A 12,328-nucleotide genomic window follows, 5' to 3' on the forward strand; every position below is an offset into this window, starting at 1 on the left:
CTCTCTCTCTCTCTCTCTCTCTCTCTCTCTCATGCACACACAAGGAAACACACACACACTTACACAACTACTTTTACTGGAAATGGAAGAGGAGATTTAATTCAAGAGCATTGAATGAAGAGGAAAATTTAATGGGATTAGTTGAGGAACTCTATACATGAGAGAGAGAGAGAGAGAGAGAGAGAGAGACCAAAGAACAAAACCAAACAATGATAAATAGGTCATCCATTCCACACGACACAACTATTGTAAAGTCCAATCGGATCAATAGTGGGTCGTCACCCTAGCTTGGCCCTTTTTTCTTGTAAGTTATGTTCTTTCATTGGAGCTTTATTTTAATCCAATCTAATTTAAAGGGTGTACCTTTATTATTATGTAACATTCAGTATTACAGGTGATTTGATCGTTAAATTTAAAGTTCTCAATTGTTATATATATATATATATTTTTTAATATCAACCATTCATTTTTTGTACCACTCAGTGCTACGTGTCATTGAAGAAAAATTGTTAAACAAAAAGAGAATTCGAACTCATGTGCAAAAAGAAGAGCACACTGATCTACAATTTGACTACACTCACATATACACATGGTGTTTTAAATTTTAGGGTAAAGTACAAAAAACTACCTTAATTATTGGTGTCACGATACTTTCATACCTCATCTTTTAAAATTGACAATGTCATACCTCATCTTACGAATTTGTGTCAATGTTATACCTTCCGTTAGCTTGGCATGAATTTCTCAGTTAAATGCTGACGTGGCTTGATTCAGGGTCTACTTTCTATTAAAAAAAATTAATAAAATATTATTAAAAACAAAAAAAAATCATTTAATATTTTTTAAATATTAAAATAATAAAGAAAAGTAAAAATAAAATAAAATAAAATAAAACAAAACAAAACATTTCATTCCTTTCCCTCCCTCCCCCGTGTACCTGCTGCAAGCTTGCAACCCAGAAAACAAAGGAAGAAAAAATAAAATAAAATAACTTCATCCCTTCCCACCCGAGCCCCTACCTGCAACCTAGAAAAAACAAAAAAAAATCTCAGTTCGTCTTCCCCTCGCATCCACCCTCTGCACCCACCCCTCACGAAATCGGCCTAGCGAACGGGATCTGGGTTTTTTTTTCTTGTTCTTCTTGTTCCTCCTCCTTCTTTTTCTTTTTGGGTTGCAGAGGGTTGGATTTGTTTTTTTTTTTTTGGGGGGGGGGGGGGGGAGACGAACGAACTGGGTTGGGGCTTTTTTTTTTTTTCTTCTTCTTCTTCTCCTCCTTTGGGGGGGGGGGGACGAACGAACTGGGTTGGGGCTTTTTTTTCTTTCTTCTTCTTCTTCTCCTCCTTCCTTCTTCTTATTCTTCTTCTTCTTTTTCCTCCTTCAAGATGGGGAGAGAGAGAGAAGGGAGGAGAGAGGTGGATGGGATGAAAGGTTTTGATTTTTTTTTTTTTTTAACTTTTCTTTATTATTTTAATATTTAAAAATATTAAATGATTTTTTTTTAGTTTTTTTTAATATTTTATTAATTTTTTAATAGAAAGTGGGGTCTGGATCAAGCCACGTCAGCATTTAATTGACAAATTAACGACAAGCTTACGGAAGGTATAACATTGACACAAATTCGTAAGATGAAGTATGACATTGTCAATTTTAAAATATGAGGTATGAAAGTGTCGTGACACCAATAGTTGAGATAGTTTTTTGTACTTTACCCTAAATTTTAATTGGGTCAATATTTAGGGAAAAGCATCCTCCTAGGAATCCTTAGAATCCCGTGATCATGATCGTTCATCATACATCGTGCAGTCAATTTTCGTTAGGTACTATTTAAAATTTATATAAATTTTAAATTTTGAAATAATTTATGATCGCACGATGTACAATGAACAGTCATGATCGCAGAATCCCTAGGATCCCCAGGAAAAAGATCTGACAAGGAACCTTTTCCAATATTTAGTAGGTTGAAAATGAGTCACCCTAGCTTAGAGAAATCTCGTGCGCAACAAAACCAAGAACATATCCCTACATAAGCATTTCTATTCTCACGTGACATATACTTATACGTCGGATTGCAACTAAAAATTCTTCTAACTTAGTATTACGGTTTAGTGATATTCTTCTTCACTTATAAGTGAGAGGTCTTAGGTTTGATTCTCGTCAAATGCAAATTTGAACCACATTATTGCTAGTCCAATTGCAAGGCTAAGCTCACCCCCTCCCCCTTAGTGCAAATGATATCATTTGTTCAAAAAAAAAGGAGGACCAGTTGATGGCTTCGCCATGCAATCCACCCTTCTGAGGGTCAATAAGACTCACAGTGACATTTCAGCCTCTCCCTGGCCACCATCATGCAAGTTACTGGCAACAGGAGTCGAACCCAGGACGTGCCGTTTGGAATACAAGCCTAAAATTCTTCCCAACAACCAGGCCACCCCATGGTGGTGTTTTCTTTCTTATAATTAAGTTATATAATAAGTCATGAACCCACCCCATTGTGCCCTTGCATGATGGCGTGAGTTTGAACCTCGTCAGTGGCTAATCTAACATCTAACTTACTAATGGTATAGCCCCACTCAAATAAAAATAAAAAAAGGTCTTGAAGTTAAATGAGGAAAATGGGGTTCTTCTGGTATAGGGTTGGTTGAGCAACGCACCCACAATTTAATACCCCAACCTCTCTTTATTTCTTTTTCTTGTGCGACTCTTTTTTCGCTGATTGGGTAGTCTTCTTATCTTTGCCTTCTCATATAGATATTCTGCAGAGTTCCCCCCAGAGCTAATAGTAAAAACAATATTGTGGGATTCTTCACACACAGGTTTGACCCTCTCAGTTTTAATGGTGTTCAATCTGTATATCTGTACCATTAAGGAAAAAAGTCAAGCCCCTTATACAATATATTTAGGTCACCTGAATGCAGACCTCAATTTTTGCGCATTTTGGCAGACTATGGCAGTTCATCATATATCGGGACCTGGCATGCTTTGTATTGTGCTCTTGTGCAGCAGTAAGGGTTCACATTCCCTATCCTAAATTGCATTGAATTGAACCAGGTCTTACAAGTTTGGACATTTTTCTCTTACCTGACTATCTTATAATAATACGTTTGAGATGCATATTGCAACTGAAAATGTATATCATGCATGTGTTGTCCGATTATGAATATGATGGATAGTTCATTGGGTTGATTCTTACTTGAATGCCTTCTAGATTCACAGTTTGGTAATATAGGCATCAGTTCTGTTCTCTTAGACCCTAGGATTCAAGGAATTTATAAGCACTTATATTTCAATCCTAATCAAACGGTGGAGCAGAATAATGTTCCTTTAGTTTTTGTTGTTTTACTTTTTCCTCCACCATTAGATTAAGATCAAACGGTACATGGCTCCAATTTCCTTGGACCTTAAGGCTAAGAGATCGAATGGTATGTGACCACAATTCCCTAAAACCCTAGGGTCTAGGAGAATGGAGTTCATGCTTATATTACGAAATGTGAGTGTAGAACACATTCAAGTAAAAAGAGATGGCCTTAGTATAAGGAGTTTTCTACTTTAAAAGCATAAGTCAAACAAGAAAACGTTAGTGTATGCACTTCTATGATCGTAAATGTGAATGTGGATGTGCCCTACGTGAGACTATATATCATGCATGTGATCTCATGAAATGGGTTTGTGCGACCTAACCATATATTTTGAACCATTCCACCATTTAGGTATGCTTAGCTAATCACCACGTCGATCATGTGCAATTCTGACAAAGCTTCACTTATTAGCTAGCCAGGTTGCGCATTGTATGTTGAGTACATAATACTACAATGGATTAGAATTTGCATATAAAACCTCCATTGATCATATCACTTTCCCCGAACTGCCATATTTGTGCTAGCTTTCCCCATCCGATTGAGATTATTCATTAGTCGCATGCAAGCTAATTTGACTTGTAAACCATAAATTGAAGACTATAAGTGTTATTTTTTTTCATTTTTTTCAATTGTCATTTTAGTGTTGCAAGTCATCCTCTACCGTAATGATAAATATAAGTACTGCTCTTGCACCACGGTATGAGTTTCAAACCCCGTCGATCGTCTCCCTAATGTAACATCTAATCTAACAAATTATTTATCATTTGCCAAAAAAAAAATATATATATCATTTTAGTGTCGAAATCATCAAATAATTTTGTATTGTCGAAATCAATCATTTGTATTTGATAGTGCATGATTCATTGATTATTCATGTTAGCAAGCCATGGAATTTTCAATGTAAATGACCAGTTGACCAATTGACTTACTAAACTTGTTTATGTCATCTCGAACCATTTCGTGTAAAACTTATCACATTGACCATGGTTAGATATTCTGCTATCTTACTTTGCACAACTTTCTATTTTGATAGCTTTTTTAATGGATGATATAGAAATGGAGAGTGAAGTTTCAACTTCACCTCATATAAAACTCTTAAGTTTAGGTTTAAATTGACAGATATCGTTGATGTTCTAACACATTTGTTAAATATCGGATAAACTCTTATATTCCGTCTAAACCTAATGTTTGAAATATCCTGGATATGCTCAATATTTCTACGGAAATATTCAAAAATTTAAGGACTTAATGATGGAGGAGATGAACAAGAATTTGATGGAGTTACATGCTTAAGCACGTTTACTGGTGAGTGTGTCTTTACTTATGCCACCTAAGATGAAGATCGTTGGTGTAGAGAAGTCGGTGTAGGCATTGGTGCAATTGAAAAGTATATGCAAAAGGCCGAATCAAAATGAAAGATTTACTATCAGTTTGAACTCCCTGAGCCTATGCATTCTTTATGGTTTAATTTCTTTATTCATGATGAAAATTTCAATTACTATGTATAATTTATTCGTTTTAGTGAAATGCTTTATTTTATTTTATTACTTATCATTAGAATGAAAACTAGAAAGAAGTTTTCTTTCTCACATGTCACATACTTATTTTTTACACAATATCTGATCATTAATTCATGATTCATCTGTATGTTGTGACCTAATATGACATTCCCTAGACAATAACTTTAAATTTTCATGTTTTTTGAGCAAATTCCCACCATTTCCATCAAGGGCAATCGATACTGATACCGATATATCCATTGATGTTTCTACAAATTTGTATATCGATATTTCCATATATACCGATATTTTAAACACTGTTTAACAATCCCCTAAAGTTTCATTTTAAATTTCAACCATTTCCATCGAAAATAACCGATATTGATATCAATATTTAACATATCCGTCAATATTTCCCCAAATTTATATATTTATGCTTCCACTGATACCAATATATTAAACACTATGGATAACTAGATGAAAAAAAATATAGGGTAAAGTACAAAAAACTACCTCAATTATTGGTGTCACAACACTTTCATACCTCATCTTTTAAAATTGACAATGTCATACCTCATCTTACAAATTTGTGCCAATGTTATACCTTCCGTTAGCTTGGCATGAATTTCTCAATTAAATACTGACGTGACTTGATTCAGGACCCACTTTCTATTAAAAAAAAAATTAATAAAATACTATTAAAAACTAAAAAAAAAAAAAATCATTTAATATTTTTTAAATATTAAAATAATAAAGAAAAGGTAAAAAACAAAACAACCCTTTCCCTCCCTCCATCCCTCCCCCTGTTACAAGCCTGCAACCCAGAAAACAAAAGAAGAAAAAGAAAAAAAAAAAAAAAAAAAAACTTCATCCCTTCCCACCCTCCCCCCCCCCCCCCAACCCCCTGCTGCAAGCCTGCAACCCAGAAAACAAAAGAAGAAAAAGAAAAAAAAAAAAAAAAAAAAAAAAAACTTTATCCCTTCCCCACCCCCACCCCCCCCCGGGGAGGGTCCTTCTTTCTTCTCACCCATCCCCACCCCCTCTTCTCCCCCACCCGAGCCCCTACCTGCAACCCAGAAAAAAAAATAAAAATAAAAAATAAAAAAATCATAGTTCGTCTTCCCCTCACATCCACCCTCCGCACCCACCCTTACACCCACCCCTCGCAGAATCGGCAAAAGGGATCTGGGTTTTTTTTTTTTTTTCCTTCAAAATTTATTGTAAGTAAATAGTACTATGATTAATTTTTAAGAGTAAAAATATTATTTTCGTTGAAAATGAATAGTACCGAAAATATTTTGTTAAAATTTCCTAAAAAAAAAGGGCAGCAAGATGTTGTTGGTTCCTTGTTTAGGGGAAGAGAAGTAAAGGTTAGGAAGTAGCCTTTTTTGGTATTTTCAAAGGCAGAGAGAATAAGGGTTAGCTTCGGTGATAGCACCATTCTTTGGTGTGAAAAAGGTAAGTGGCCTTTTGTTGTTAGAGAAGCAGAGAGAGCTGCCGAGAGCCCCAAACAAGACGGAGCTGCTGCTCCATTTGTCAGCTATCACTCCATCAAAGTTGCAGTTGCTGTACTCGCTTTTAGTTACACTGACTGTGGCGAAACCTCATTAAAATTGTGGTGTCTTTTTTTTTTTTTTTTTTTTTGGTATTTTATTTGGTATAATTCTTGTGGGTTTGTTTGAGTTGGTTTCCAATTGGTTTTGATGTTGTTTTAGTGCAACAAACCCGCCGTCCATCTCCGTATACATCATCAACAGCTCTCTCTCATCGTCTCTTCTCTCTCCGCTAAATCTCCCCACCGTCGTGAATCTGCCGCCTAGCAACCTCCAGATCGTCAGACCCACATCTTCATCCTCCCCTGTCTCAGGTGTTGAATCGGTCAACAGCTCGTGATACCAGACACGAATTCTAGAGCCTAAGCCACAACAGTATACTCCTGATCCCATCGTTGTAAATTCCTGGCTCCGCTAATGCATGTATAGCATTAACCCATTCACTCCTTATCTAGTGAAGAGCTTGCAGTACTATATAGTTTGGAGTTGGATGGGTAAGCATATATTCAACAACTTAGGAGTTAGTTTGGAGTAATATTAACGGTGGGTAAAAAGCAAGTAAATTTGTTCGAATCAGCCAAATCAAAACCAATTTCACTAATTTGTAGGAAAGTTAAAGCTTGCATGCAAAGCAATGACTCCTACTTAAAGACTAGCTAGTTTGGAGCGAGGATAGATAAAAAGTCGGTTCAACTGTTCAAACCAGCCAAATCAAACTAATTTCATCGGTTTGTAGGGAAACAAAAAATCTTGCATGTAAACCGAATGACTTCTTTGACATTGAACAACTTAGAACTCGCTTGAAGTAAAAACAGGGAACGAGCTAGCCGAATTGTTCAAACCATCTAAATCAAACTAATTTCAGCGGATCGTAGAAAAGTAATCAAAATTTATGTATCAAAATATAAAACTATTTAAAACCATCTAAATCAAACTAATTTCACCTCCCTCGTCCGAAACCCATCCACATCATGGCAAAGCTTTTAGTTGTGGAACTAATGCCATCCATTTTTTACAGAAATCCAGACGGTTTACACGATAACAGAAATTTTGGGGTTGACTGGTTTGGATCGAGACATTCCACTAGAACCTACACTTCCCCCATTTGTTTAGATAGAGATTTTGGCCCCCAATGACCTAGAATTAACTAGTTTAACAAAACAAGATAACTTAGGTACAACATTGTATAGGTTGGGTGGCTTGCAAAGCTATGAGCTCTGCTCAAGTTTAGGGTAGGAAGACCATGTATATAATGTTTTTCAAGCATGTCATCCCGTCTCTTAATTAACAGTCATCACAGACTTTCTATGACACTGTATAGGTGATGTGCAAGTGACACCCTAAATTCGTCACATATACTATTACGTGATGAATTTTCAGTGTTCTGTGACGGTTGGCGAGGGTCACCAAAGCCCTTTTTCTTATAGTGAAAGACCATGTGCTTACAATGAATATGTGTCATCAGCTTCAAACGAATATCTCTATTGTTTTTATACCAAGCCCTATTAGTGACCCACAACTCTCAAGTTCTTAAGCAAAATGTTAAAATCTCATCGGCCTGGTGGTACTTTTCTTTTCTAATACAAGTCAAATTCCCTCTGCAGAGCCATGTGAATGTGATATAAAATTTCCTCTGCAGGGTCATAAATCTTATTGTTCTTCTATTGATTTGGATTCGGAGAGGTTAAACAGCACTTAACGAAAGAATAAACTCGTTGAAATTTGGCAGAAGGAAGCTACAATCGAAAAACAATTCCAGAATTGTGATCGAATTTGTATAGGAAACAACATTTACAAGAAGTTAGATGCCCCGCAACTTACTAGGATGTAACAAGGTTTGGTTGGTTAAATACAATTGTTAGATGGCAATCCTGCAGAAACATGGGCCAAGGTACTGTCTGAAACTCATGTTCAATGGTGCTACCCCCAGCTATCAGAAAGAACACGACAATCGGTATATCCGCTCAACACCAGTCATTTCATGTTTCTCAACAAAGATGAGGATTAGAGAATTTGGATAGTTCAATGATTCAACAGAGTAGGAAGGTAACTTAGTTGAAAACCAGGTAAGTTTCTTCATCCTCGAGAATAAACTGGCAACCGTATCACAGATACCTCACCTGAAAAGCATCATCTGTACATATACTTTGAGAGAGGGAACTTAATGCTCCTTGCTACCTGTAATCCAAATATAAACAAGATGTTATGTAATTCAACAGAATTTATCAGCCTTACAGCACAAAATTTTGGTCTAATGTCAATTTGGGAAGTATGTTAAGTTACCTTAAGAGTCATATCTTCACTCACTGTAGATCGATTTCGAGTTGAGCCCTCCAGTGGGCAGCTTCCAGCAGTGACAATAAAATTAGCACTGCAGAGACTGGACAGTAGTAAAAGAACATCAGACATGAGCACGTCATTCCCATCTTGAATGCCTAACCCACCATATTCTTGTTCCTCCTCGTCAAGAGGACCTTCCCCTACAGATGTAATGCACTGAAATATGGCTAACAATCTTTCCATTGGGAATGAGCCAGGATTCAAAAGTAATTCCTGTTCTGCAGTTTCCTTCTGTTCCATTGACTTGTCCGAAAGCCTAACCATCAATCAAGAAGCATTATTTAGAAGAATTCAGTGTTTACAAGAGCTGCACTGCAAAATGCCAAAACAAAAGGTGCAAAAATAGCCAATCTGCAAGTCGCAGAAATTTTTGTTTCCTCCACTGAATAAGTGCGGTAAAAAGATATCGGAATTTTTATCTAGAGGTTTTTCTGCACACGATAACCAGAAAAACTCAAAATATCCGCTGTTACTATAGTGAGGCTATGGTAAAATGGAAGCAGGTGGTTGTTATCTACATGCTTAAGAAAAACTTATATTATAGCTTAGTTGTCTGCAGGATTCGGGAATGTCAGACCTACATTAACTTTTATGATAGCATCAAAAACAAAACTAAAATTTGTACCAGTGTTGCTGATGTTAATCAACTAAACCTATAGAGTATAAACTACTGTAAAAGCAAGAATTATTCTTGAAATAGACTTGCTTCCTCTTTCATTTTCGACTACTAGAATCTCATGTAGATTCGAACAGTGATGAATTAAGGGTAGCTGGATTTCTTGAAGCAAGAAATGCTGAAATAAGAAGATACTTGGCAGAAGTAGGCATCTGGAAATCTAATTGTTCAACTTCACAATCTCCGAATTTCCTTGTGCCGCACTTTCCTTTTCTCTCCTTAACTTCAACTTCAACTTCAGTCGATTTCTGCGATGAAACCTTAAATGTCTCATTCAGTGCAGGAACAATATGGGAGCTAAAAAAATTATACAGCCTTTGGTTCGTCTCTTTATTGGGAACAAAATTCAGATCAGTGATAGGTTCATAATACTTTGTGAATAACGGTGAAAAGGCAGGAGATAATTCATCCACCCGTCTGGTAATTCTACAGAAAGGCCTTAGCGTGACACTAACCGAAAAGAAAAAGTGTTCATCAGTAGAAACACAAAAGGCAAAAGCTGAGTGCAGAGAAGAAAAAAACTATTTTTGTACCTGAGAAAAGAGGCGAAAAGCTTTTTGTTTGCCTGGTTTCTCATGAAGATTTTCTGCAGAACATCTTGTGTATAATCAGGAAGATACATAGGGATAGGCTCCACATAGCCCATATTTGAGTAATACGTATCCGGCGAGGCACTGCTGATAAAGATAAGACCGACCTCAGGCATTTTCAAAATGTCATAGAGATTAAACAGTAAAGGTAATATAATGGAACCTTTATCCCATCCTCTAAGACGCTCCAAATTGTCAAATACCAAGTAGATCATATTTCCATTAGCCTTTCCAGACCTTTACTTTCCCAGAAAGTCCCTTTGTATTACCAAGAATGCTGACCAAGGCTTCCCGAAGAAAATGAATAAAATCAGATGGGCTTTCACAGCGCTTGGCACTTGAATAACCATTCGCTGCATTCTTTGGGTAAAGAAAAAGTTGGTTCAGAACAGATTCAAACAAGATTCGAGGACTATAACAGGTAAGGCAGCTTGAATAAACAAAAGGGTGCTTCAGATGCATAAAGGTCTCTACAACAATACTGGTTTTCCCAGTAGAAGTGCCTCCATATACAAATATAGGTAGCATGGGAGAGTTTGGCAGACCCAAAAGGCGTAGAAGCTCCAGGATTTGACTGCGTCTCCCAGGAAAAACAGACGAAAGATCATTGGCACTCAAGGATTCTCCTTGTTCACCCAACACAAGGTCACTGAGAGTTGGCGGGTGCAAACTACTTGCCTTAGTTTCTTCAACTACATTCTTTGAAGGGGTAGCCAAAACAGAGGATCTGGTTTTTCTCCTTGTGGTTTTTGGGCTTTCCTCTTTACCCATGTCTGAATTCTAGCCAAAAGAAACATCTAGAATAAAGGCGAGAATTTTAGTAGACAACATTGATAACAAACAACTTGGTAATCACACTGCAAACCAACACGAAAAAAGTGGATACACCGCAAACCAGCAGAAAAAAGTGGATACATAAAGAAGTATCGAACTTCAATGGAAATCAGCTTTTCAAATACTTAAACAAATTTGCAAGGAAGTTGCACACATAAACTTACAACCAACCAAACAAATTAAGGAAATAAACATTGAAAATTAAAATTAAAACCAACATATCCCTCTCCAATTACAGTCTTAACTCAATTTCTTCGAAACTTTCACATACACCAATAAAATCTTAATGGAGCTATATTCGACCTATCTACATCCATATACAAGTAAAAGAACCCGAAAAACCAAATACTTGGCAAATAAAACAATGTATTACAATACCCACATCTTAAAATCATCATGTAATATCCAAACACTCCCCTAATCAACTTTTAAAGAAAAATCCCCCAAAACAATTACCAAGTAAATAAATCACCCTCACGATTTGAGTTTTTTAAGGACCAAGGGGGAAAGTATGGCAACGGTATTCATAAAACGCTGCGCATTAGAAATTAAAGAGTAGATCGGGGGTTGAGGATTACCTGATCGGAAAACCCACCGGAAAGTCTGCCGGAACGATGAGAGAAAAGCAGAGGACTGGCAGTAATGTTTCGCGACAGTGATATCTGATTTGAATTGAAACCCTAATAAGGTTCGTTGAGATAACATAGAGTAAAAACCCGGGAAACTTAATTCCCGCCAATTATATAGTGTTTGGGTGTTGGGAGGCCCACCGTGAGTTACAGTGAGCTAGAGGTTCTAATGGGCCCACGATGTTTAGAGGTGCTCCTCAGAGGAGGAATTCATCGGTCCGGACAACAGACCAGATGGTCATACGGCCCCCACACACAAAAAAATCCTCACTCCACTTTGTCCGGGAGCATTTTTACTCACCACCATCAATCTTGATATATGCTTGCTACACACTTAACCAATTGTCACTTGTCCCTTCACTTAATTTTAGTTAATCTTTTTCAAAATTGAAAAAGTAACATTTAATGTGAAAGGTCATTTAGTACAGGGTAATCATCTTCACTTAGAAGTGAGAGGTCTTAGATTTAGGTTCGAATCTCGTGGATGATGAATTCGATATCAAATTAGGTTGCCCACTGTGTAGCTTAACCGAACTCCTCCTGCCCACAATGTATCGATGTACTAAAAAAACATCTAATGTGAAAGTGAACTAGAATTAGTTAAAATGACACGTGTTAATTAATTAAGTATATTATAATTATAGTAGCCAAATCCATGCAAATGATCCAATCATATTAATTTTGGAATTTTTAAGAATCCAAATCAGTAGCCACTTAGTACTAAAATGAGGTCTTAGGTTCGATTCAAATTAAGAGCGTAAATCACATTATTGCTAGCCTATTATAAGACTAAGCTCACTCCACATCCATCTTAGCGTAAATAATATTGTTTATTAATAAAAAAAAATCAA

At 36.6% G+C, this 12,328-nt stretch overlaps 1 protein-coding gene across 1 annotated transcript; it reads right to left on the minus strand.

Moving 5' to 3' along the window:
- Positions 1–8,161: 8,161 nt before the first annotated feature.
- Positions 8,162–12,028, minus strand: LOC103957380 (origin of replication complex subunit 5). The gene is given in 6 exon segments (XM_048565131.1): positions 8,162–8,586; positions 8,692–9,004; positions 9,455–9,874; positions 9,958–10,239; positions 10,241–10,811; positions 11,427–12,028. Coding segments are annotated over 5 exon segments (1,608 nt in total). The 5' UTR covers positions 10,786–10,811; positions 11,427–12,028; the 3' UTR covers positions 8,162–8,538.
- Positions 12,029–12,328: the final 300 nt, after the last annotated feature.

Source organism: the organism of the source record quoted next, unplaced genomic scaffold, assembly GCF_019419815.1.
Source record: "Pyrus x bretschneideri cultivar Hongxiangsu unplaced genomic scaffold, Pyrus_bretschneideri_v1 Contig4, whole genome shotgun sequence".
Classification (NCBI taxonomy): Eukaryota; Viridiplantae; Streptophyta; class Magnoliopsida; order Rosales; family Rosaceae; genus Pyrus; species Pyrus x bretschneideri.